At 52.8% G+C, this 26,459-nt stretch overlaps 7 protein-coding genes across 7 annotated transcripts; 3 read left to right on the top strand and 4 right to left on the bottom strand.

The window, feature by feature from the left end:
- The first annotated feature begins 428 nt into the window (after positions 1-428).
- On the top strand, positions 429-1,356 carry BO79DRAFT_209441 (GNAT family N-acetyltransferase). The gene has a single exon (XM_025682602.1). It carries the CDS (start codon positions 482-484, stop codon positions 1,217-1,219), a length of 738 nt encoding a protein of 245 aa, XP_025538932.1. The 5' UTR covers positions 429-481; the 3' UTR covers positions 1,220-1,356.
- Positions 1,357-1,758: 402 nt separating this feature from the next.
- Positions 1,759-6,626, bottom strand: BO79DRAFT_196139 (aldolase). Its single transcript, XM_025681176.1, has 5 exons — positions 6,434-6,626; positions 5,418-6,374; positions 5,083-5,364; positions 3,537-3,541; positions 1,759-2,844 (listed from the first exon to the last, which is right to left on the bottom strand). The coding sequence occupies exons 1-5, from the start codon at positions 6,545-6,547 to the stop codon at positions 1,842-1,844; spliced, it is 2,361 nt and encodes a 786-aa protein (XP_025538931.1). The 5' UTR covers positions 6,548-6,626; the 3' UTR covers positions 1,759-1,841.
- Positions 6,627-7,281: 655 nt separating this feature from the next.
- dbp5 (ATP-dependent RNA helicase DBP5) lies at positions 7,282-9,481 on the bottom strand. The gene is made up of 6 exons (XM_025681175.1): positions 9,161-9,481; positions 8,891-9,059; positions 8,326-8,823; positions 8,036-8,273; positions 7,786-7,986; positions 7,282-7,718 (listed from the first exon to the last, which is right to left on the bottom strand). The coding sequence occupies exons 1-6, from the start codon at positions 9,231-9,233 to the stop codon at positions 7,449-7,451; spliced, it is 1,449 nt and encodes a 482-aa protein (XP_025538930.1). The 5' UTR covers positions 9,234-9,481; the 3' UTR covers positions 7,282-7,448.
- Positions 9,482-9,988: 507 nt separating this feature from the next.
- BO79DRAFT_174394 (putative actin polymerization protein Bzz1) lies at positions 9,989-13,013 on the top strand. The gene is made up of 6 exons (XM_025679743.1): positions 9,989-10,073; positions 10,132-10,158; positions 10,263-10,790; positions 10,838-10,918; positions 10,968-12,111; positions 12,163-13,013. Exons 1-6 carry the CDS (start codon positions 10,029-10,031, stop codon positions 12,567-12,569), a joined length of 2,232 nt encoding a protein of 743 aa, XP_025538929.1. The 5' UTR covers positions 9,989-10,028; the 3' UTR covers positions 12,570-13,013.
- A 1,414-nt stretch (positions 13,014-14,427) lies between these two features.
- On the top strand, positions 14,428-16,050 carry BO79DRAFT_209435 (putative Cu-dependent DNA-binding protein). Its single transcript, XM_025682601.1, has 3 exons — positions 14,428-14,972; positions 15,047-15,192; positions 15,280-16,050. Exons 1-3 carry the CDS (start codon positions 14,897-14,899, stop codon positions 15,751-15,753), a joined length of 696 nt encoding a protein of 231 aa, XP_025538928.1. The 5' UTR covers positions 14,428-14,896; the 3' UTR covers positions 15,754-16,050.
- Positions 16,051-16,953: 903 nt separating this feature from the next.
- Positions 16,954-20,030, bottom strand: BO79DRAFT_238138 (putative cellobiose dehydrogenase). The gene is made up of 2 exons (XM_025684779.1): positions 17,678-20,030; positions 16,954-17,613 (listed from the first exon to the last, which is right to left on the bottom strand). The coding sequence occupies exons 1-2, from the start codon at positions 19,871-19,873 to the stop codon at positions 17,014-17,016; spliced, it is 2,796 nt and encodes a 931-aa protein (XP_025538927.1). The 5' UTR covers positions 19,874-20,030; the 3' UTR covers positions 16,954-17,013.
- Positions 20,031-21,252: 1,222 nt separating this feature from the next.
- On the bottom strand, positions 21,253-23,308 carry gel1 (1,3-beta-glucanosyltransferase gel1). The gene is made up of 2 exons (XM_025688644.1): positions 22,355-23,308; positions 21,253-22,285 (listed from the first exon to the last, which is right to left on the bottom strand). Exons 1-2 carry the CDS (start codon positions 22,955-22,957, stop codon positions 21,512-21,514), a joined length of 1,377 nt encoding a protein of 458 aa, XP_025538926.1. The 5' UTR covers positions 22,958-23,308; the 3' UTR covers positions 21,253-21,511.
- Between the last annotated feature and the right edge of the window lie 3,151 nt (positions 23,309-26,459).

The following is a 26,459-nucleotide window of genomic DNA, read 5'->3' as shown; positions in this document are numbered from 1 at the left end:
ACCAAGCGAGCTCAACATACCACATAGCAGTGAAGTTGCAGCCTGGATAGACTAGTAGAATAGTTCACCACATCATCCTACTGCACTCAGCTTCCTAGTCGTTCGATTTTGAGACATCCAAACGCTTCTGAACGAATCCCGGAGAATGCTGCCAGTATATTCCGAAATGAATGCCTTGTATTGCAGGCAAGAAACAGGATGAGTCATGCCTGAGGAACCGGGTGTAAACGCCAAGCCGCCCAATGGGCCCGCGCGGATAATGCAGACCAATCAATTTCGACGTCAACCGCGGATTGTCGGTGTTTCCACCGAATCAGAACGACTCTCACTTCTGGAGGAGAGACCTGACAAGGATGTATGACTGTTCAATAAGATGACTAGTACAGATAAAATAAATCCTCCAACACATGCTCTTAATCCCATCATGACATAGACATCGCTTCTACCCGACCAGAAACCGTGAAAGCTACGGTCCTACAACATGACAGCCGCGCGACCGCTTGGACCGCCAGTCGATCTGATCCGCGCCCAGCTGCCATCGCCAACCATCCTCCGCGGGCGATACATCCAGCTAGAGAAGCTCCAACCCAAACATGCCAACGATCTCTGGGACCTAATCGGCGGAGCCGACCCAACGCTCGCCTGGCTATGGGACTACATGCTAGACGGACCCTTCCCCGAGCGCTCAGCTTTCGAGCAATCCATCACCTCCCGATCCAATTCCACCGACCCGTTCTACTTCGCCGTGATCGACGAGCGTGTCTTCAGCCCCAGCTGCGGCAAAGCCATCGGATTCCTCTCGCTCATGCGAATCACCCCGGCACATTGGACCGTGGAGATCGGGAGTGTCATGTTCTCTCCGGTGCTGCAACGCACTGCGGCTGCCACTGAGACGATCTATCTGCTAGCGCGGTATGCCTTTGAGGAGCTGCGCTATCGCCGCGTGGAGTGGAAATGCAACGCGCTGAATGCCACTTCCCAGAAGGCGGCCCGGCGGTTGGGGTTCGTCTATGAGGGTACCTTCCGGCAGCATATGGTGATTAAGGGTCGAAGTCGGGATACCGCTTGGTTTGCGATGGTGCGTGATGACTGGGAGGAGGGGGCTAAGGAGGCGCTGGAGCAGTGGCTGGAGGAGGGGAACTTTGATGAAGACGGTCGGCAGAAGAGGGCACTTCAGGATGTTCGGGAGGCAGTGAAGAGATCGAGATCTGTACAGTAATAGAACATGGTGACAAGGTTGGCTAGAGCGATATCATTGATATATAGACTTGTGTAGAGGTCAGTCTAGCTGCACATCTCAGATAGAATCAATTCCCAATATATTCAGTTGTAGGTATATATTAGTATATAGCAATGACCGTTCAATGCGGTAACTTGAAACTGTCTTTCCCGTTCTATACTAGATGCACTGTACTCCACTCCGCAGTATCAAAAATGTCACAATCACGCTTGAAATTCTTGCTACTTTTATAACCTATTCCCACTCTTTTGAACTCATTCCCCTTCTCCGCTTTTTCAACACAAGCCACCAGACCCTAGAACTCCGACCTAGCGCAGTGAAACCATCCACATCTATTACACGATCTATAAATGTGAAAGAACTCGAGGGGTGAAATTTGGGTATGGAAGACATGGCGTGTGCTTGAGGGTACAACAATGATCGGTGACATTCTTGAGAAGATATTGTAGAATTAGGATGTATTTGGGAAGGTAGTAGAGACGAGTAAAGCTGTGCAGACAACAGAAGCAAACGGATCAGGTGATTGGTCGGTCCAAATCTGGGATGAAATGTTTTATGGTTCGCATCGCATATTCATATCTTCATAGTAGAACATGTGCATTTATATATTTCCTTCAACCTTTGCCACCGCGCTCATTAAGTCTTGTACTCCCTTCTTCGCACCCTCCGCCGGCTCCTCATACGGTGTCCGGGGCTTCAGCTTCTCCTCTGCCCCCTCAATACCTGCCGCACGAGCCGAGAAGATCGCAGCTGCGTACTTGGTGGCAGCAATTCCACTCTTGCAGGGGCTCTCCGCCAGCGCTGCCTGGCGCTGCAGCTCAACTGCCTCCTGAATCTTACCAGCAACATAGAGATCATAGATCTTCGACGCCGTCTTCGGAAACACATTGGCAAAAGCAGCAATGCAGCCAGCAGAGCCCGCAGCCAGACCACCGATCAAGAAATCTGACTGACCACCATAGATGGCAAACTCCTCCTTGGAGAAGGTGGCCGCCAGCCTGGTAATCTTGCCCACCGATCCACATGTCAACTTGACACCCACCACATTCGAGACCCCATTGGCGCTCGATGCCGCCGACTCGCGCACGATGGCGGTGATGGTTTCCGAGTCCAGATCCACACCGTTACAAACACCTGGGAAGTTGTACACCACGACGGGCAGGGGACTCTTGCGCGCGACATCAGCAAAGAAGCGCTTCACGACGGCCGGGGTCGTGGCTTTGCCGAAGTAAGCCGGGGGCAGGACGAGGATGTAGTTTGCGCCCGCGGCGGCAGCGTCTTCGGCCAATTCGAGGACTTGCTTGGTGGAGTGGGCACCGCAGCCGGCCATGAGGGGGTAGTCGGGGCCAACGGCGGCACGGGCCGTGGCGATGAGTTGGGCGCGTTCTTCGCGGGTGAGGAGGAAAGCTTCGGAGTTGGTACCGAGGATGACCAAACCGGCGAGGCCGGTCGTGGAGAGGTACTGGTAGTATTTCTTTTGGGCATCGAGGTCGAGGGTGTCGGTGCTGTGGTCGAAGAAGGTCACGGCGGGGCACCAGACGCCGGCTTTGGGGATGCGAGGTTGAGGGGTGACGGTGACGGAGGAGCCCATGGTGATACTGAGACTATGGATTCTATGTGATTTGTGTGTAGGAAATAAGGGTATCAATTGAGTGAGTATTCTGTCAATGACGTGCTGCAGGAGAGCTGATTATATACTTGAAGGCTGCGGGGACGGAAAAGAATCCGATCGGGATGTCTTCCCGAACACTTATCAGCGGGCAATCAGTCCGAATGCTATTTGACACTCAACGATATCGGAGTGGGTGCGGGGGTTACAACTGAGGGGTTGATGAGGCGGTTGTTTGGATTTAAACATGGTTAGTATATGCGCCGGACTCCACTGAGTTGCGTTGTAGTGGCTGCAACGGTGGTGGCAACTACTGTTAAATATATAGCCTGGGAACAGTGGTACTTGCACCCTCCACATTCACATTTTCCAGATACTAATGCATGGGATGGAACTTAAATCCCAGATAGCATGATCTAACCACCATCTGCTAAACACACTATACTTGAAATGTTTAAAAAGAATGATGCAGAAATGGCCCCCAACTGCAAGGGTCCAACATCAGCCACAGCAGCGCCTCAGCCTAGTCTTAGCGCCGTCATCCTGCACCCAGCTCTCCCCAAATGTCCTCATCTTACCATGTCACCTTCAAGCACACGGTAGATACTCACATGGAAAGGTAGTCATCGAAATACCAACTACCATGATAGCCTAGGGATTTTCCGTCCGTCTCCAAAGACACCAAACCCTACCTCACCAATCCTGGCTCCCGCCAGGATACGACACATCAGCCGGCCATGGCTCACGACTGGACAACTCCCAGCGCCCCGAGTTCCACTGCACTCCTGGCAGTAACCTCAGTATTTACAGTGACTTCTCTATCGGTCGTGGTGCTTCGATTCTACGCGCGAAGACTAGCGCGACTGGACCTACTCGCAGATGACTGGCTAGCGCTTGCTGCACTGGTAAGTAAGCCCGGCACTGCCCAATAGCCAACTAGCTATGTTGCATCAAAGTACTAGTATCTAACATCCTAAACAGATATTCACACTGGTCTACAATAGTACTCTACTAGCAGGAACATCCCGCGACATCATCGCAAATTACACCCACCCCACAGCTCAAACTGAAGTTGCCGCAAGGAAATATCAACTCGCCCTTCAAGTCATCGAGATCATCGCCCTCGGCCTGACCAAACTGAGTTTCTTTACTCTGTGGAAACGCGTCTTCAGTACCCATCCTGTTCATCGACTGTGTACTTTCCTCATTGGTGCCGTGACGGCATGGATGGTTGCATTCATCCTCGCGACGATCCTCCAGTGCGGGGGCCATGTTTCCCGTATATGGTCATCGATAGAGGATGTCAATGACAGTTACACCTGCGCAAGGACAAATAGGGGTATTCTACTAACGGTGTATACAATCACGGATCTAATCATTAATATATTATTAACCCTTATCCCTATACCTGTCATTGCAGGGTTGAACATGTGGATAGGAAGGAAGATAGGGATGATCGGGCTTTATATTGTTGGTGTCTAGTATGTCTTGTTCCTCTCCTCTCATACTAGTCTCCTCTTCCGGGTGTGTGTACTAATGAAAGTGATGCATAGCGTAACCGCCATTTCCATCGCAAGGACATATTTCACTATCATCGTGTCATACAACAGCAATGAGGAAGAGAGCAGATTATCCTTTATGCATGAGTTCAGTTTACTAGCTTTGTGGGCTGTGGTCGAGGTAAATGTGGGGATCCTGGCTGCGTGCGTTACGGTTGTGACGCGGGGTGTGAGAGAGGTTTTCGCTGGTATGTCTATCATTATAGTCTTGGGAGGGTATAATGTGCTGATTATGACTACAAGATAAACGGAAGAAGAAATTCCATATGTTATCCGGGGTGGCGTTGAAGGGGGATCATGGCGGTGTGGGTAATGAAGGAGGCACAAGGATCTCAAATGAGAGTGATGGTATAGAATGAGGAGGTCAGTTGGACCTGTGGGTGGTGTATACTACGATAGTTGATACTATATACCCTTTCCGATTTACCAGGCAATAGATGGTTGCCCATTTTGACCGTTTTTTTATTTTCTACATCTCTTATATTTAATAGCTCATGCAGGCAAATGTCGCTCCATAACCCGAAATGCTGCGCAAGCCATGCGTCGTCACCAGCCAAACTGTAATGATGCACCCGAAATTTCATCGTTCGTCGTAAATGTAGGTTGAAACCCCAATCAGTGCTAGACTTGTCAGCAAGGTCCTCATCAAGATCCATTCTTATGACAGAACATACCGTGATGTCCTCCCACTTCTCCCATCCGCGTCCGCGCACAGCAGCCAAGTCTTCGGCTGTGACATTCTTCCCGGTTGTGAAGTAGCCAGCATTAATCTTCGCATCGATTTCGACGCGCGAATCCTGAGGGATCATCTCGTCTGGGATCGGGATACGCTCTAGGATCTTGATCCCCGACTCGACGATGGCGTCGTGCTTCATGTTGGACATGGACAGCATGCGGTCGATCTTCTTGATGCCGAGCCAGTGCAGGATGTCGGGCATCAGCGCTTGGAAGCGCATCTAGAATCAAAGTTAGTCTGATGTTCTATTTTGAGGTTTGGTAAACAGCTTACATCTCTAACACCGGCAATGTTCTCCGTCCGCGTAAAGTACTTGTCGGCAGTATCGCCGCCGCGCTTGCGGGCATTGTAGACCAAGTACTTGATCACCTCACCCAAGGCCCGACCTTCCTTTCGGAAGTAGATGACCACTCCACTGCCTCCACTCTGGGCTTCGCGAATCGCCTCCCGAATACCAAATGCAAGGTACGGTCGGCATGTGCAAATATCCGATTGGAAGACATCACTGCCGTTGCATTCGTCGTGAATACGCAATGCTAGTTTCACATTCTCGTCGGACACCCGCTCCGGTGGCCCAAAGATATACACCGTCAGACCTCCAATGGGAGGGAGGAAGATCTTCAGATCGGGCCGGGTGATCAGCTCGGGATAACTTCCGCCCGTATGCTCGAATAGTGTCCGTCGCAGCGTCCCCTCATCAACTCCGAACCGCTCTGCAACACCAGGCAGATACCAGACCGGTTCGACGGCGACTTTGGTAACGCGCACTTCACCGGAGGAGTCAACCACAATGGAACCGTCCACATCAAGTTTCCCCTCCTTCACCGCGTCGGCGATCTCCGCAAAGTTCATGTTCGCGCGGGTCACCGCCATTGTGGGGCGGATATCCCAGCCCTTGCTTAGCTCGTCCCGGAACTGGTTAACAATGTCATGTCCCCACGGGTCCATAGACACAATCTTGGTCTTGTCGGCCCAGGCAGGCTGCCATGGGAAGTTGAATGTAGGTTGACTGTTGCTGAGGTCAGGACGGAAGTTCGGTTCCAAATCACCGGCGGCAATGGCCAGGGCGTTGTAGATGCTGTAACTGCCCCCATGAGCGCCCATGGCATTCCGTCGCTTGAGCAATGCGGAGCTACGGGAGACAACGACGGGCCCGCGGGATTTAGCATCTGGGGCGCCCCATTCGAGCGGGATGGGGTCGATGCCACTTTGGCCGGGGTAGGTGGTCAACTAGCTCACAAGGTAAGGATTCTTGCTCACACCAGTCGGACACTGCTCCACAAACTTACCACAATATGCGTACTGTAACGAGAGTTGGAGTGAGTCGGCGAGGTTGGGGTAGTTGGTGACTGGGCCGTCGCCTCGTCGGACGTGGGCTTGATGGAGGTATCGGTCTCCAACATGGTGCTGGATGACGATGCGGGGAAGGAATAGGCTGTGAAGAAACAGGGGAGATGGAATGAAGAGGATGAAGAAGGGAAGAGAGAAGAGCGAGATGAAATGAGGAGAGGAGGGGACAAGAAAACAGGGCGACGATGGGTGTCGCTGCATGCCAGCTGCATGTGACTTGGGCCCGAATCTCAATCTTACGGCCTCATCTCTCCCTCATTCTCCGCACTGCCTCCTTATCGTTCACGCCCCCTGGCCTGGCCTTATCTATCCCCGGTTTGGGTCAGGCGTAGACTGAACCATGGTTGTCTGGTCTATCATACCGGTTGTCTTGTTAATTAAAACGAGATCATAATGGAACAACAGCCAGATCGGCGGTGATTTTGTTTTGCAATCCGACTCGCGGTCAAGTTGCGGATGCACGATGACGCCGAGGACGATGCGGATGATCGACCCCTCATTCCGGTCCGGTTGGAGTTCCGCGGGGAAGCGCGGCGAAAATGCTACAAGGGAGCTGAGTTACTAGTACTTCGGCCATCATCTCCAATGAATGAGCGACCGATTCCATGGCTACGGGTTCTCTTTCCATGCTTAGCCGATTTGTGGCATCGTTGGGACACCGAATCACGAGACTACCCCGGGTCACATGGCCCTCCCCTGTCCGGCTGCCGGTAAGGAACTATGTCATGGTTGGCTGGAAATGATGACCCGAAACCACCAAAACACCCATAGGTTGAGCAAGCAACTGGTATCTATTAATCTGACTTTCATTTGAACACAAAGAAATCCTCATAACTCTTCATAAGCAATCCACATTGCACCATAGTCATATCTTATTCCAATCTCTTCCAATCAACCCGGTTGAGCAGCCGCCATCGGACAGCGGCGTCGCGTCGAGGGTTTGTCGGACACGCTCTACCGGAAGCCGAGCTGAGCACGGGAGCTCTTGATCGTCTTCTTGATAATGTCTTCCACCTCGTCCCAGTCCTTGGTGTCAATCCGCTGGATGTTAGTGTTGAAGTATCGCTGAATCTGGTTGAGCATCTCCCACTCTTCCCGGTTGGACACAAAAGAGATGGATACACCCACGCGACCGAAACGTCCCGTACGGCCGATACGGTGCAGGTAGGTCTGGAAGTCGGCCTGTCGTTGACGGGCGCCGGGTTGGTGCAGCTCAGGGATATCCTATCCATGAAAAAAATGCATCATTAGCATTGAAACTCATAATCATCATGAAAAGGACACGGCTTACGTAGTTGATAACCATGGACACAGTGGAGACATCGATACCACGGGCAAGCACGTTGGTCGTAATCAAGACCTTCGCGTGTCCGGCACGGAATTGGTCAATGACTGCGTCACGCTGCGATCCTTCAATGCCACCGGTCAGGGAGGCCACGGTGTGACCCTCGGCAACCATGCGCTTTTCGATCTCCTGGGCGGAGGCACGGGTCTAATCCTGCGTTAGAGTAACTGCAATGTCGTAGAGGATGTGTACAAACCTTGACGAAAATGATAGACGAGCCGACGGTGAGCAGACCGTAGAGGTTGACAAGAGTCTGGTACTTGTCCTCGTCATTCGAGCAGTCCAGGTACAGCTGCTTAATACCCTCGACCGTCAACTCCTCATGCTGGAGGGTGATCTCGTTGGCCTGGGGGGCGAACTTGGACGCATATTCGTGCACGTGAGCAGGGAAGGTAGCCGAAAAGAGCACGACCTGAATATCTCTAGGCAAAAGACTGGATAGACGTTAGCACGCGCGGCGCGAAAAGTGAGAATAGAGCGACCTACGCCTTCACACGGATACATTGGTCGCCCAGACCCTGCTGGTCGAGCATGTTGTCGGCCTCATCCAGAACAAGCACGCGGAGCTTGTTCGCAACCATGATGCGCCTCTTAATCATGTCCATAACAGTACCAGGGGTACCCACAACGACGGAGCACTCCATTTTGGCGGGACGAGCGCCGGTATCTGCCGGCACGGCGGTACCAATAACAAGACCATCAAGGAACTGGCCCATCACTTGGATGACACCAACAATCTGACGAGCCAGCTCTCGTGTGGGGGCCAGGATCAACGCCTGGGGGGTCTTTTGCAACTGCTCCGACGAGAGGTCCAAGCGACTGAGGATGTTCAGGACGAATGCCGCAGTCTTTCCAGTACCGGACTGGGACTGACCGACCAGATTCTTCGCGGGGTTGCCAAGTAGCAGCGGGAGGGCTCTCTCTTGGATCTTGGAGGGTTTCCGGAAGTTCATTGCCGACAATCCCTGGAGAATACGAGGGTCCCTGATTTCATGACGGGTTAGCACCGTAGTGTAGCAGTATAACAACCGGAATTCACAAGTGCACGCACAGGCCGAGATCTTCAAAGTTCTTCACGGAGAAAAGGGGGTTATTCGGGTCGGCCTGGAGATCACTGAGCTTGACTTCAACGGTGTAGTCAGGCTCATGAAGGTCGGAGCCACCCTGCTGGGCGGCGGCGCCATCGGTCTGAGGGATATCTTCGGTCTGTTCGGGAGCTTCTGCAAGAAATGATCGCATAAGTCAGGGTCCAACAGGGTCTGGTAAAAGAGTGACATGGAAGTGAAACGAGCGGTGGCATAGAAGTAGACTAGTATCGTACCGGCAGGGGCAGATTCCTCGGGCTTGGTGATGCGGTCCGCAAGAGAACCGGCAGCGGGTTCTTCAGACGCCATCCTGATGATGTATAGAAGAACTGTGAAGGACGTATAGGTAAGGGGTTAGGGAAGATGTTTCGGATGCAAGTTGTTGTTCGTGTTTCCCAGACGGAGGGGAGATGGCGGGGTAATCAACAGCGCGCTGGAACAGGAATCAACCGCTCAACACAGCAAATGAAGCGCACACGAGAAAAGAATGACACGTTCACCACGGTGCCCAGTTAGATGATGGAAGAGGAAGGGCGATTGATCGTTCAACACCCAGGCAAAGCAGCAATGGCTAAGGGAAGCTCCATCACCATGACGGTCGAAAAACCAACGCGGCTGACCGCCTTGAATCGACACTAGGCCTGTTTGGGCCAGCAGCCGAGTCGCTGCAGTCTAACCATATCGGGAGGCGGTAAGAGTTGAGGGATACCACTTACGATACCATACGGTTGCCAGCCCAAATGGGGATGACGTAGGGAGCCTCCGGCCAGGCAATGGAGGCTCAACGTGGCCTGACAGGCAACCAGAGGCTGTCCTGTATGGTCATCTTCCCCGCTTCCTCATCGCTCTCCAGCCATTCCAGCCGCGCCTGGCAACGATTCCTGGTTCCCCGATCCCCCCCTACCCACCATCCGGTTGTACGGACTACGGAGCACACACGGTCGCCAACGGCTGTTCCGCACGTGGAAGGTAAGTTAGGCTCCTCCATTCGCTCACCTGGTTGGACTCGCGACTCGCTAGGCCGACGCATTTTTGAGTCTTCCATGTCGCATCTCCGCCTGTCTCCCTGCGGCGTGACCTCCGACAAGCTGACCATCTATCAGAATGGCTACCCCGGATGTCGCCCCTCACTTTGGGGCGGAGTTGAAGGTATGACATAACTCTGTCGCATCAACCCCAGATTCCAGCTAATCGAGGACCTTGGCAGGATTCGTTTAAACCGGTCAACAATTGGGTAGGCACTTACTTCCCTCTTCCCGCCTCCTTATCCCTTCCAGCTGGATACCCCGGGTGATCGCCGAAACCATATTCATCGAGAACTAAGAGAATGCTTGCTAGGTGTCAAATGGTATCGGATGGTTGGATGAGATACAGCAGTTTTACCGCGAGCGCAGCGCAATCGAGAAGGAGTATGCAGCAAAGTTAACGGCGCTATGCAAGAAGTACTACGACCGCAAAGCCAAGAAAATCAGCAGTTTGAGTGTCGGAGACACCCCTAGCATGACCCCTGGCTCCCTCGAAAGTGCCTCACTTACCACGTGGTCGACACAATTGAGCGCCGTGGAATCGCATGCCACTGAACGGGATCACTTCGGTAACGACCTGCTTGTCCATGTCGCAGAGCCGCTCAAACAAGCTGCGAACCAGTACGAAGAGCTCAGGAAGTGCCATGTTGATTTTCATGCCAAGCTCGAGAAGGAGAAGGACTCCTCGTACAGTGACCTGAAGAAGGCGAAGGGTAAATATGATGGCGCATGCCAGGAAGTGGAGGCAAGGCGGAAGAAGATGGAATCTTCGTTCGACCACAGTAAGCCTAAGGCCCAGGCAGCGTACCAACAGCAGATATTGGAGATGAACAACGTTAAGGTCGGTTACTACGATGATGCCAAAGACTATTGCTGACGGCATTGCAGAACACATATCTCATCAGTATCAATGTGACGAACAAGATGAAAGAGCGATTCTACCACGAATATGTGCCGGAGCTACTTGATGTAGGTGTGCTTTGACTGGTTGGATCCAATCTGCTAATATCCCGGGTAGGGCCTGCAAGACCTTAACGAAACACGTGTAACGAAGCTGAACTCGCTCTGGACATTGGCCGCACAACTCGAGAAGAATTACCTGTCGAAGAGTATGGACCACATGGCAAACCTCATCAATGAGATTCCGCGCAACGTTCCACACCTGGACTCGCTCATGTTCCTGCGCCACAACGTCACACAATCACAGGAGCCGGCCAACATGACCTTCGAGCCGAGCCCAATCTGGCACGACGACGACGCTCTCATCACCGACGAGGCGGCAAAGGTCTTTTTGCGCAACCTTCTCAGCAAGAGCAAGACACAGGTGCGAGAGCTGAGAGTCGAGGCGGATACGAAGCGACGCGAGGTGGAAACCGCCAGACGGGTCCGGGAAAGCATCCGACAGGGCACGGACAAGCGCAACGAGGTGGAAGTTGTCCGATCTATATTCTTCCAGCAGGAGTCCCTGCATGAAGTTGACCGCCGGCGCCTGACTGCCGAGGTGGAAACCTCTACCATCATGTCGGCGGTGGGCGATCTTTCGCTCGGAGCGCGCAACCACAATTTCAAGTCGCAGACGTTCAAGATACCGACCAACTGCGACCTGTGTGGAGAAAGGATATGGGGATTATCCGCCAAAGGCTTCGACTGCCGGGACTGCGGATACACCTGTCATAGTAAATGTGAAATGAAGGTACCGGCTGAGTGCCCGGGTGAGCAGACCAAGGAAGAAAAGAAGAAGCTGAAAGTGGAGCGACAAGAACAAGCCAACGCCGCCCCAGCACCACTTGATCTAGAACCAACCACGAGCTCATCCACTGCGCCATCACTCACCCGCAAAGACACAATGAACTCGCTGAGCTCCGGCTACGCCGTCAGCGCCAACCGATCTATGTCCAATGCCGCACAATCTCCCACCACGACCGCAACGGAGCTTCCCACACCCGTCGCAGAGACCAAGCCCGCCCCAGCACGGAAGAACCGCATTCTTGCACCGCCACCGGCACAGTACATCAGTGGTCCGCCCGCCAATGACGCGGCGCCGGCGCTAAGCTCCAAGACCAACGAGCAGCACGGCAAGATGCTGTATGCATACCAAGCGGGCGGAGCTGACGAGGTGACTGTCCAAGAAGGGGACGATATCGTCATCCTGGAGCCAGATGGTACGCCATTTCCCACCTCTTACCCTGACAACACTAACCAATACATTATAGATGGATCCGGCTGGATGCGCGTGCGGTCCGGCGGCGAAGAAGGACTTGTTCCTGCTTCCTATGTGGAAGCTGGCCCCGCACCTTCACCCGTGCCGTCTGCCAGCCCCGGATTCACAGCTGACCGGCCGGGCTCAACATACTCGAACTCGTCGGCATCGCTGACGGGCGGCGGTGGCGCCGGGGGCAACAAACGGGTCGGACCAGCTGTAGCACCGCGCCGGGGCGCCAAGAAACTCCAATATGTGGAAGCGCTGTATGACTACGACGCGCGCAGTGACATGGAATGGAGTATGGTGGAGGGCGACCGGTTCGTGCTGGTGAACCGGGATGGCGGAGATGGATGGGCCGATGTTGAGCGGGGCGGGGTGACGAAGAGCGTACCGGCGAACTACATCCAGGAGGTGTGATGATATTCCCACTACCTGCAGGGGATGAGGCAGGCTGCACCTTTCACATACGTTGTTCTGATTTGATTGTCATTGTTACCTTGCATCGGGAAGCCTGGGAGCTGGTTTGCTTGAAGTTTTTGCTTATTTTGGTTTTGGCCGTTGTTGTTGCTTTTGGCTACTGTCTATATCCCCCGGCATATTCCTAGGTGATAGTAGGTAGATGTGAGGCGAGACATGCTCAGTGCACAGTACACCGTGCAGCAGAGCTAGCAGAGCTAGGAGGGGGTTGTAAGTGGATGGATTGAGATATTTGTACATAGGGTTGTTGAAGTGCGCGTTGTGAATATGGCGTGACAGTGTTATCTACCCATTTCCTCCTTCTCAATCCACGAGGTGTGTCGTGATAGTGTCCTTTGCAATGCTCTGTATGGCTTCACGGAGCAGACACTACAACTTGTGGGCTGAAGAGACGGGCACAATAGAAAAAAGAAAGAAAGATGATTGCAGTTAACCAGAGGTCTCCTGTTAGTCACAGTACAGCACAGCAGGCTGGCTGGAATGCATCAGAATTGAGGAGGCAAAAAGGAAGTAGGTAGGAAAGAAGAGGGAACAAGGCTCTATTTCTGATAAAAATAAAAGGCTTTGATCAAAACCCAGGAAACACCCAAATAGGGATTCCGAGATTCCGATCGGAAAGAGGATCTACAGCCAAAGCTACTTTACAGTGCTAGACTAACTTGTAGCCCAGACTACTACTACAACTAAGTGATGTCCCTCCAGCCAGCCGCGGGTGGAAAAGAAAAATTTTTCATGATTTAGCCGGGGATGGATGGATGGATGGGTGACCGAGTGACAGACCAGACGTGCAGGAAAGAGAAAAGCTCGGACGGCGAGAGGGAAAGACAGCTTGCAGCTGCAGACAGCTGGAAGAATCCTGCAGCCAAAAACCGCCAAACCGTGATCCGCGCAGCCAATAGAGAGAGAAGAATAATCACGCAGTTGGCTCGTGCGAGAGTTAGCGAGTTGCGACTAATCTTGATGGAAGTAAGCTCAGCTTGTTGCTCAGCCACCTCCAGATTAGTTAACCTCCTCCTACTAGTTGTGGGTGGCTGGTGTGTGTGTGTGTGGTGTCGGAGGATAAGAGAGTTGTAGCTTGTGTCATATGCTGTGATCCCGAGGTAAAGACCAGTAAAGTAGTAACTAGTAGGTACTAGTAGTAGTAGTACGTAGTCTGAAGGTACTGTAAGTAGTAGGGTTGTCTTCCTTCCGGGGTTATTGTTGTCTGTCCTGCAGGTTATGAGGCAACTGACTAGGGTTTCTTCCTGTTCAGTCCCAAGTCCCTGAACTTTCAGGCAGCAGCAATTTTGGCGATAACAAAAGACAAGAAAAAAAAATAATAAATGAGTCTAGCCGAGCATGAGAAAAAAAGAAAGGCAGAAAATTGAGACGGAGCCAGAAGGTGGCACTGGCGAGCAAAAAAGTGGTATTTTTTGTATGCGGGAATTTGCTGGACCATCCATTAGGGTGTAGAAGACTAGCACCGATGGGGCAGCTCGTCGGGAAGACTTGAAGGGAAAATGCCGCATTCTTTTCCTGGTCTTTTTTTCCCATCATTACTTACTACTATACTACTACTACTACTCTACTAACTAAATTACTGTGTAGTATAGTAGGATTCTGCTGATATCATACGGTGGAGGCCCGTCGGAGCGAAAAGTACTGCTCCCTCCCTCCCTCCCTCCTACTACTATGACTACTACTACTACTTACTACTAACTAACTAACTACTTGGTACTTACTACTTACTACCACCATTACCACTCTATTCTAGATTTTCTTCCTCTCTCTCTCTCTCTCTCTCTCTCTCTCTTCCCTTCCCCATCTCCACTTTGATCCCTCTCCTGATTCCTCTTGCTAATCGAAACCCGGGGATCCTCATCCTTTTTGCCCTCCCGAATATTCTAAAATCCCTCATGGCTATACCTCTTTCTACCTACCACGACCCCGACTAACTAATCTCCCAACCGAGATGAAGTGACATCCCCCATCCATGCAGTCGATCCGTGGCTGTGCCATCTTTCCCCCATCTTGTGTCTAGCTAGCCTAGCTATACTCCTTCCCTACGTAGCTGTTTACCCTATTTTCCATCGCACCGTGATTATTTCCGTTCCCAATTAATTTTTTCTTCCTTCCCTTCCCTTCCCTATCATCACCTCCACCCACTTCTACGTATAAATCCTCCCTTCCCTCCCATCTACTTACCACCACCATCATGCCCATCTGCTCCTCTCCCACACTCCCTCCCTATCTCACTCCCCTCACCATTCAATCGTTAATCCAAAGGAATGCTTATCGACGGCGAAAAGTGGGCGTGTGAAGCTTGTGTCCGCGGCCACCGTGTGACCACCTGCAAACACAATGGTATTCTCCTCTCTCTCTTCTCCTCCAAATTGTGCTATTCTTAAAACTATACTAAGCGTGATACACAAATAAAGACCGACCCCTAATTCGCATCAACCGCAAAGGTCGTCCCTTTGCCACCTGCTCCATCTGCAACTGCACCCCCTGCGAAAGCCCCGAAGAGCACGCCAAGCTCAAACGTGAGACCGATCATCATCATCATCCTTCTTCATCCTCAAAAGTACACGTTCACCATACTTCTACACACCTCATTTCACCCATCGTGAATGGCTTCTGGTGCAGTTCAGGCTGATATAGTGGCTTCTAGCGAGCTGCTGGCCGATCCCCGCGACTCTCCGCCTCTCCGTCCACCTTTCTCCCCATTGCCCCGAGGCCGTCCGTTTCCCCTAGTACCAGCGCGACGAGTCCCAATTCATCACTTCCGGCTGCTGCTAGCGCGTACGCTGCAGTGTCAGCTGCGGCGACTCTCCCAGGGAGTACGACAGCAACCGCAGCGGGATATCTCTCCCCACCACCCATCGCATCTCTCCCACCGTCATTCTGCTCCATGGCCGCCACCACTGACAGCATGTCCATGTCCATGGTGAATCCCCTGCTCGTGGATGCGCATCGCATGTACAGCGACCTGGCGGTATCCTTTGCAGACAGCAATGCCATCTACGCGCTGGAGGACATGGGATTAGATGACGTCAGTGCAACCATGCTCGCTGCGGATCCCGTCTTCCAGGGGAACGACTGGGATTGGTTACAAGATGATCACCACGATGGTGGTGTGCTCTAACATTTGTGGATCCTCTTGGGTCTGCAGATTATTCACTACGAAGTATTAACCTGTGGATTCGAGAGGGTCATCTGGGTAGGGCGGTGGGAGGCCTGGGGTCCGAAAAATGATGGGGTCGTATATGATGTTATGAGAAACGAATTGTACTGAGAAAATGGTATGGACCAGTCGGGATCAACAGGACCTATCTACTTACTTACTTTACTTGACTGGTTCAGCTAGAGGAAGATTGCATTGCATTGCATTGCATGTATCTGCATGTATATAGCGTGGGCAGGCCAAATTGATTTACTGCATAGGACTCATCAATCCCGAGGTATTACTGACTGTGTGATCTATTGGGAACTACCATCACAAATTGCTTTCTCTGAAAGTAAATTTAATCAGGTTATTGTCGGCCAGCACGTGAAAATGAAACAAGGGAAACATCGTTAAATATGAGTGAGTGGGGCTGTCACAACCGAGAGGTCCACTGATTAAGCTAACCATCTTAACTATTACATTTCATTCCTGTTTTTTTGGAGAGGAACCAAGAAATAAACATAAAAGTAGAAAGAAAGTTAATCAAAAACACTCAGCGGTCTCAAAACTTTCATATATAAGGATAATACCCACATTTCATACATTATCATGTAGGACTTTTCCAATGAGTAGTAGTCTAACAATTGTGGCCTACTTCTAGTCCGTCCGGTCAGTAACGGAGGAGTCTTAGTCCGTAAGTAAGTAGTTAGCAAGCCGTTCTCAACAAGTGAATCTTCAACCGCGGTACACCCACCATTGAAGGAGAAATGCTTATTTTTTTTATCTTAAATTTTCATATGAAACAGCCAGTGAGAGTAAGCCATTATAGCTAAGCACAAGGGGAAAACATGAGAAAATATATGAAATTGTAATATGAGTATACGTACTACCTTGAATGTGGATCTCGGCATCTGTTATTAGTATTGAACCGATAGACCCAGAACTACTTAGTTATTCATTACTATACGTAGATGTGTCAGGGTCGGCATATATTCTCGTGACGATGCTATGGTTCTCATATTGTACAAATTGGATTGCCTACATTCAACGATTACAACTAAGTTATCCGTTACGTGTCGCAAGCACGAAATCAGACCCACAGTCCGAACAACTTGAAAGAATTGAAAGGAATAAATTCTATATATAAGAATAGATAGATACACAACAGAGAATGGAACGGGCCTAGACTTCATTCCGAGTTTGCGCGCGCTCTTTCCCTACTGACGAGTTCATCACCATCTAAGCATAGGTGGGCCAGACAGTCACGGTCGAAGTGCTGGTAGCCACCACCATATCGGTGGTAGTAGTCCAGGCAGTCGAGGTCACCCACACGGTGGTGGTAGAGGCACCCGAGTCGGCAGCGGCAGTGGAAGCCACGGCTACCTTGGCGGTCACGGACTCGATCGCGCCGCTGCTGCTGTCATCCTCGTCCTCATCATCCTCGTCGTCGCAGTCGTACTCGTCGTCATCGTCGTCACCCTCGTTGTCGTCAGCGCCGGTGCTGCTCTCTGACTCGCTGGAGGAACCAGCGGAGGAAGAAGAGGAAGAGCTGGTGGTGGACGAGATGGTGCCGGAGGTAGGGACGGCCGTGGCGGTGACAGCGTCAGTGGTGGTGACGGCTTCAGTCTCAGTCTCGGTGGCGGCAGCGGCCTCGGAAGTGGTCGAGACGTAGGCGGCCTGGGTGGAAGCAGCAACGGAGACGGAAGCAGAGGCGGAGGCAGAGGTGGCGCTGGTGCCCTGGGCAATGATGCGGGCAACGGCGGCCTCGGCGGCGATCTGGATGATGGCCTGGGAGTTACCGGTGGGAAGGTCAGGGTGGATACTGCCATCGACGATGTACTATAGAAGATAATATGTTAGAAGAGATGGTCTCTGAGATAATAAAAGGGGAGGGAGGACGTACCAAGTTCTCAGTGCCGTAAACCTTGGTGTTGAGGTCAACAACGGAGGTGCCGTTGGCCTCACGGCCATCATCGACACCCATCTTGGCGGTACCGACGTAGTGGTCACCGGCGGTCAGCTGGTTCAGGATGCTCGCCGCGGTCGCGGTACCCTCGATGGAGAAGCCGGCGGTCGAGTTCTTCATGTCGGCGATCAGGCCGTTGAGGAAGCGGGTCAGGGCTTCCTTGTCGGCGGCGGTGTTCAGGTAAGGAGAGGTCTCGATGGTGGTGGAGCCGGTCGAGTCAATACCGAGGACACCGGTGGAGGTGGCACCGTGGGTGAGGTACAGCTTCATAGTGATGACACCATCCTTAGTGGTACTGCAGGAAGCCTGGTAGAAGCGGGTGACGCCGTCGGTACCGACGTTGGAGGTCCAGAACTGCAGACGGTGACCACCCTGGGTCATGACACCGGAGCCCTCGGAGTAGAGCTTGCGGATGGGGGCAGTGGCGCCAGAGACGGCACTCGCAGTGTCGAAGTGCGTGAAGTTGCTGTTGGTGTTGACGGTGACAGTGAACATGGGGTGGTCACGGAGGTTGTCGCCGACGGGCAGGTCGATCCATTCACCGGAGGGAGGCAGGGTGATACCAGTGCTGCCACTCTGGACGGTCTTGATCTGCTCAGAGGGACCAATACCGGAGTTGAAGAGGATGCGGGGAGTGGACATGGAACCAGCAGCGAGAACAACCTTACCACCGGCGCGGACATTGATGATTTCGATGCCACCAGAGGAGTTCTCGACCTCAACACCGGTGATACGACCACCACGACGGACGACGCGGCGGACCTTGGTGTTCAGGCTCATGTGGAAGTTGTCGGCGTCCTGGACCAGGGGCAGGTAAGAACGGACAGGACCAGCACGGATACCGTTGCCGACATCCCAGGAGGGGTAGCTGTAGACCATGTGCTTCTCGTTGGGCTGCTCCTGGGAGTCGACGGACTTCCAGCCGAGACCCTTCAGGAAGGAGGAGAGAACGGTGTACATGCCCTGGTCGTAACGCTTGCCATCAGCCGAAGGGAGGGTGCTACCGGGGTTGCGGGCGTAGAAGCGCTCGGCAGCAGCCTTGACGTCCTTCCACTTCCAGCCGGTGGGCCACTTGTCGTCGAAATCGGCCTCCTGGGGGTAGATGAAAGACATGGCGTTGACGATGGTACCACCACCCAGAACACAGCCAGCCATGCCAGCAGTGTCATCGCAGAGGTACTGGCTAATGTAGTCGGAGCCCTGAATGTAGGTGCCCAGAGCCGGCAGGTCGTACGCGGTGAGGGAGGAGTTCCACGACAAGGAGTCGGTAGCACCCAGCTCAACGGTCGGGGCCACACCACGCTCGATAAGCAAGACGCTCTTCTTAGTCTCGGCCAGGCGCTCAGCAGCAACCAGACCAGCAGCACCACCACCGACAACAATGTAATCGTAGGTCGTGTTCGAGACCGTGGCGGCAACGCTGGCAGAGGGAGAGGCGGAGGCAGAGGCAGAGGCGCTGGAGGAAGCGGAAGCCGAAGTAGCAGTGGACTGGGTCGCGACAGCCTTGGAGGCCCAGGTGGAGTACTTGGACGACCTGGCTTCGGCCAGCTGCACCTCGAAACCACCATAGCCGGCAGCGTGGTAGGGCATCTTGGACGAGGCGGAGGAGGGAGTCGTGGGGTTCGAGGCACTGAGAGCCCAGCCGAAGTAGTAGCTAGTCGAGTTGGCGTCGAAGGTGGTGGGCTGACCGATGATGCAGCCCTTGCACAGGAAGGTGTAGGTCAGGTAGGTGCTGTTGACGGAGGTGCCGTCGGGGATCTCCTCAATGGAAGCATCACCGCTGTAGACGGACGGCGAGACGTAGGACGTGGCCTCACGCAGAGTTCCAACGGCCGAATCACCATCGGGCCAGGCGGCAATCAGGAGAACGTTGGTCATGGACCCCGACATACTGACACCACCCCAACCCTTGGAGCTAGACAGAGGGACGGCCATCTGACCGATGAAGTCGGTGCCGGTGGTCTCCTCGGGCAGGGCGATACCGAAACAGAAGCCGGTGTCATCGGTATCACACCATCTCTGGAACTCGATGCCAGAGGCCGAATCGGTGTAGGCGGAGGTGTTGTAGGCGTTGGCCGAGACGCCTAAGGCGTAACTCAAGGCGGCCACGCCGCCGAGGAGAACGGAACGCATCTTTTCCTGGATTTACCCGAAATGCAGAAAAACGCAAAGCTGAAAAGATAGGCCACGAAGGAAGAAGATAAAATTCGAAAAAGGAGTGTCAAAGAATTGGGTATGTCAAGCTGGCCCAGCAGCAACCCAAGGTAGAAAGAATGGCGGCAAAAAGAAGTTGCCAAAAAAAAAAAAGAATGAAAACTCTTGGAACAAGAGTGAAGTGAAGATGGGGAAAAGAACAGGGAAGAGAATTCCATAATGGCAGCGGCGAGAGCCATTGATATATAGGAATCAGGGAAAGGGTGCGTGGGGATGGTCCGACGGCCATGACATGGAGAGCGGAGCCATTAAACGGTGGTGATATGATAATCATATTGAAGGGGGAGGGCGGAGGGCAAGGCTAATGCATTGAAGAAATTGAGTGGGTGGACACTGGCTGGGCAGACGCCCACACTTCAGACGCCCAAAGGAGAGATGGATGAGGGCATTCTCGGCCATCGGCCTCCATTCTGACGGGGGGATGGCGGCTGTCAGTGGCTCGAAGCAAGATAAGCAATTTCCGGCGGGACTGCTAGAGCGCTTCTAGCTGTGAGGTTTATCTTCTTCAGTGGGACGTGCCAAGCCTCACTAAACGGCACGAGTTTCACACAACGGCCGCCGTGGTTTGAGCATGATGGCGCCCAGGAGCTCGTTCCTAGCCAAGCCCATTTAAACAAAACACTCCTCCTCCGTGAAGTTCGCGCGCTGGTGGATTGCTCACTAAACCCGTACTCCTCATTGGCTTCACCCTCCCATAGTCGGGGGGACTATTGGCCTCGACACATCCACCGTCTCTCTCTGTGAACGGGGTCCCACCGGAATTGACCGAGTGCCACCAGAATTGTCTCGGTCTCTTTTCTCTCTATCGTCGGGAGAGAGACTGGAAGGGCTGCCAAGGTGCGGGACAATGTCCGGGAACCCACCCATCGAGGAGGGAGACTGGCTATGGATCTATTTCGAGATGAGCCAAGCGATTCTTGGGCCAAGTTCAGGGACCCGGGATGACTTACTGGCCAGGAACCTCAATGGGTCAGCTACCAGGACTGACCGTTGCATGATGAGGGGTAGATAGATAGATAGTGTAGATGGAGTAGATAGATTGAGAGAGAGAGAGTTTGCCAGGAGCACGAGTGCTGTGACGGAGGGATGGAGACAGCCGCCCGGCCAGATCCTCCGGCGGCCAAACCTGAGACGGGCAAAGTGTCAGACCAGCGGCGCTGCAATCTATTTTCCCTGCAAAACTCCGGTCCGCCCCCCCCCCCCCAAATGTGGGCCCATCTGGCCAGCCTACAGGAATAGGACGATTGATTTTTTCTGCTGCACTGTCCAGACAATCACCATGTGGGAAAGTAGGAAATACTGAAAAAAAGCAGGGGTGCTACCTGGGTTCCGTTCATTACTAGATACTCTACACATCGACTGGCACCGGCTAAGGATGGTCCAACCCAACTGTACACATGTCAGAATGCTGCTTCGCGCCGAGACCCACTCGGCACTACTTAACCCCCCTTCCGGCAGCAAACAAAATTAGAAAGAGAAGAAAAAAAGAGAAAAGAGACACAACGCAAAGAACCAACGCATGAGAAGATACGAAAGATCATTCACCCAACTCATTCCTTACAGCAGGACGAGTCCGGCACCGAAGACGGTGGACAGCACCGTCACCAGTCCCACCATCACAGGGGCCATGGCGAGGCCGGGAATCTGCAGTCCAGCAGCAGCGCCCGTGGAGCTCGTCGAGGTGCCGCTCGAGCCCGAGCTGGAGCTCGAGGAGCTAACCGAGCCCGATCCGGGGGTCGCGGTGCTGGTGGACGCAGTGCCGGCGTTCATGCTACCAGAGCCGGAGAATCCGGCGCCCTTGCCTGCGCCCTGAGTCATGTACTTCTTCGCAGGTTCGGGGATGGCGGGCAGGGAGTCTCCATCAACATCCCAGTTGGGGGAGTCCTTGGCCGGGCAGGGGTTGGCACCACCGGTCTTGTTATAGCCGCCGTCACCCTCGGGGTTGCTAGTCTTGGAGTAGGCCGACTTCAACGCATCGTAGTCGGACAGGGTCTTCACGTTGTTGCCATCGATCTCCACCAGACCGTAGTTGCTGGATTCCTGGGAGTACTCGTAGACCAAACCACCAGAGTAGACGCCGGTCATCTTGGTGTCGTACAGAGCGCTGACCTCCTCGAACTCACGCTTGTTGGTGTTGCAGCCATACTCGGACAGGAACAGAGGCAGGCCGTATCCGGTGAAGTTCTTCACCTTCTGGTCCCAGCCGGAGGTGGTGAAAGAGGAGGGGTCGCACCAGGAGTAGTCGTTGAAGGCGAAGAAGTCACTGCGCTCGTCGTCGGTACCGCAGTTCATGTACTCAGCCATCTGAAGACGGTTGGTATCAATGTCGGCCTGCATCAGCGGTCCTCATTAGTATCTATTCCAACTGAAATTCGTAGTGGAGTTGATGTGTGGACTTACGGCAGAGTATCCGACAGGGATCTCACGGTAGTTGCGGCTGCGGATGTACTGGCGCAGATCACGCGTGACAGCCTTGACATAGGGAGCAGCCTTGGAGGAGGGGCCATCGTTGATGACCTCGTTACCCGAGAAGAAAGCCAGGGTGTTCTTGTAGTTGGCGAACTTGTCGACCGTGGCGAAGATGTACTGCAGGTAGACATCGTTGTACGACGGGGCGGGATCGGCACGGTTGAGGGAGTACTTGGGGGTGTTGACATCCAGCACCAGGTAGATGCCAGCATCCGCCAGAGCGTTCATGCACTCGTCGTGGTCCTTGGAGTTGTCGACCGAGTAGACACGGATAGTGTTCAGGCCGAGCTCCTTGAACTTCTCGATGTCACGCTTGCAGCCATCGGCATCGGCAATGGGGTCAGCGAGTTTGGAGGAACCACCGGGCTGGTAGTCGACACCACGGATGTAAAATCGGTCGTCGCCCTTGAAGAAGGCATTGCCCTTGACGGTGATGGCCGTCACATCATCACGGGCCTTGATGGTCGACGAAGGCGCAGCGAGAGCGGTGGAGGCACCAAGAGCGAGGGCAGTCGCGACAGCGGTGCCCTTCATTATGAGTGATAATGATTGAGAAGATACAAGGTAGATGTTATTAAGACAAAGAATGAGTGTCAGGGCGGCCTGTCAGTGAGAGATGACTGAGAAGGTATGGTAATGAAATATGCAGACGGCGCCGGATATAGGATGGTTCTAGAGAACAGCGAGCGAAGAAGAAGCGAGAGACTAAAAAGAGGTCTGAACGAGTGACTGAAGAGGAATTTGAAGAATGCCGGAAGAAAAGCGGCGACGAGGTTGAACGACCGAAAGGGTGAAGGAGGAAACAGCAAAAACAGCCAGCGAATATGGAAGCGGAAGGGAGGGGGGGGGAAGGAGGGAGTGGGTGGCACACGCCTTAAAGCAGGCAGAGGCAGGCCGACCATCCCTTCTGCATTGCATTATTGACATCCACTGGGGTAATTTGCTCGCGCCTTTGTGAATCCGTCAGGGTCTTGCCAAGCAAACAAACATTACGCCTGCAAGCAGCCACGGCATGTGTGGGAAATTGTTGGTTCCGCTCAAACTAGATGCTACGGACCAATGAGGAAAGCATCCAAGCGATTCTTTCCTTTTTTTTCATGGGGAGATCCAACACTCCCCAAACGGCAGGTCAGCGGAAGTCCCAGGGGAGATTGTATTGTGGCCATCCCGATCGTCAGATCGCCTGTGGGCGAAAAAGGGTCTCACACTGGGCCAAGGCGCCGATGAAAGGCTGCCGTGGCCACTTTGCAGGGACTGGCCCCGTCCGATTCCCTGGCCGGAACAAATGAGAATGCAGGCCAAGAGAGGCGCACAAAGAAAGCTGCTCGTCTGCTCATCTTTTCGACCGTGTGGGTGGGGCCCCCAGCATGCCAAGAGTTCCCGGTGGGGCCAGTCCCTGAAAAGTCCCTGGATGGTCCCTGGCAAGTCCCTTGGGACCCTGATGGCCCGTACCAGCTCGGTTGCTCGTTACAAGGGTTGACATTCCATCGCTCACAACGGGCCATTCACATCTTTAACACAGGCAAGAGATAGTCAGAAATGATACTGGCATTCTAGTCAGATCCCTGAGTAGCCAGCCATCTGATTAACCAACCTCAAGGGCTGGGTATAAATTCTCTCCTGCCGCCACACGCTAGTAGCAAAAGCAAGGCACCTTCCAGCGGAAAAGGAGTCTCGTCCTTTTCCGGGGTCCCAACCCAGGCTTCCCGCTCCCTGCCGTGCCTGGAAGATCGGTCCCATCAAGGTTTCCCAGAAAGATTATATTTACAAACTAACTGTTTCAGTTCGACTGCACGGAACGTGGCTCCTGCTTTGTCTCGCCACTGCAGAGGGACCTGGTGTGGCTTTCTTACCTCAGAGCCATACTACTTGAGTACGGTTGGTAGAGAGCCAAGATGAGCACTCCTTGGGGCGGTAATGGCAAGATGGTATTATGGTAGGCCATGACTCTGTGCCAGGAACTATTGCCTCTGGGCGACTGGGCATTTCTCAGATGCTGTGGTTGGGTTGAACTTCAGCGACCATACGGCAGTGCCGCCTTCTCACCATTCTTCTACTGAGACACTCATGCCAGCGCCAACACCAATTGCATCCACGTACTTTATATGCAAGCGCTTTCCACCCTCCAAAGATCTTGTCGGATTCTATAATTAGTTGAGGTGGTGGCATGGCTTCGATAGATTGGTCGCATGGACTTTGTGCGACCGACACGGTCTCCCTTACTTGGAACTGAAGGAAAACCTTCACGGATTCACTTGGATGCTATGTCTCTGGCTGGCAATTGCCATCCACTCCTATTATCGCGACAGTACTTGAGAACTAAATGTTGCTTCGGGATATCTCGAGCTTCAATCCTCGCACACAGGACGCTGCCACAAGTATATAGGCACAGTCTGGCTTCAGTGTCTGCATTATCACAAAGGTAATCAAAGAACATGGCTTGCCTACTATCTATTCGACAGCCCATGTCTCACCAAAAATAGGAAGCTGACGTCAACGCACGGATTCGGGGGCCCCGCCGGAGCCGATTAGCGCCGCCCATTGTGTGCCACTGGCCTTCCTAACCAGGTGTGTCTTTACTCCAACGGTAAACCAAATCAGAGGCATGTTTCAGCATCTGGCATATTACCGCTTTGGAACCTAAAACCGTTAGCCATGTGATATAGCGCGAGTCCACTCCTACAAGACCTAATGTAGCCAACGAGCCATACTGTCTGTAAATATCTGGGTGCCTGCAAACAACTGAGACTTGACTGGTCCAGTCCGACCGAGCCGAGACTCTTGGCATTCGCACAGAGTGTGTTTGGGTGTCTAAGGCATACACTTCAACCCGGTCTCACCTCGTTTCACTGCGAGTTGCCAAAAGGGAAACACCTTTTCAAATCCAGAGGGTCTTAATATCTTCTACTTGTTTGTTACATATTGCTAAATACCGATCAGCCCGTCGGTATAGTGTCGTGTGCCAATCGGTCGCCAAGAAATCCATCGGACTCCACGTCTAACCCTCTGCAACCGAGACGAAGAGTCTAGATTGCACCACCGCTCCACCCACCAGAAATGACGGGACTCCCCAAATTTAGGCAGCAACCTGCAGCTTCTATTCTTCCGAGCATGTGCTCGTCTCATTGACTGGCCAGGACTGGAATGACATGTTTTGTGCTATTGTATAAGCGACTCTGAAGCGATCCCTTCACTCAACTGTTGGTTACGCCCGACTGAGCTCTATCCTTATTTCTTGATAATATCGACACAAATAGTAGATAGAATATATATAGTTAGCATCTCCTCCGACCGAAGTTATACATTATAGTCGACGTTACGAATGCCGAATAGTAAATAGTGATTCTACTCATTCGTTCCGGAACAGTGGCAGCATCTAATACCATCTTTATTTGTGGCTCTATCTTCATATCAGGAGCTCTACTTCCAGTGGTGATACACCTGTAGAGTACCGGCTCAGAAGAGTATTTACTACTCGTAGCTTCTAATCTCACCTTAGCCTTGTCATTGTAACCTACCCTGGGACTTATAGCACTGCTCTGTTGTGAAGGCTATTACTATTCATACATTAGATATCCAATATATATCTATATATATATATATATATTCCTGAGCAGCACTTTTGACAAAACTAGTGATGAAGCTGCATCATTATGGCTCGTTGCAAGTACTGAACATCTCTCGCAACCCACTCATTCTTCAGCTACAAGTCACCCAAGCTAAGATCCTCAATGTCGTCCATTACCTAAGGTCTGACACTGTCATGTCTCCATTTCCTGCCTTCTGAACAGTAAAAGACACCGCGGGTGTGTCCGCTTTACCGTCCCACAACCAGAAAGCACTTATTATTCCCACCTCGGCTGTTTTTCCTGTTTACATTCAGCAAAGATAAGTGAATCATCTCCATTGATCAACTTTCCTTCTCTTTTCTCGTGCGGGTTTATAAACGTCTACAACAATGATAAATAACTAACAGTTTTCCATAATAGCGAAAACCCAATCGCCCTTGAGAATACCGAACACGGTCGGTCCGCTC

Source organism: Aspergillus costaricaensis, assembly GCF_003184835.1.
Source record: "Aspergillus costaricaensis CBS 115574 unplaced genomic scaffold BO79scaffold_18, whole genome shotgun sequence".
Classification (NCBI taxonomy): Eukaryota; Fungi; Ascomycota; class Eurotiomycetes; order Eurotiales; family Aspergillaceae; genus Aspergillus; species Aspergillus costaricensis.
This window is presented reverse-complemented; position numbering and strand designations above follow the sequence as displayed.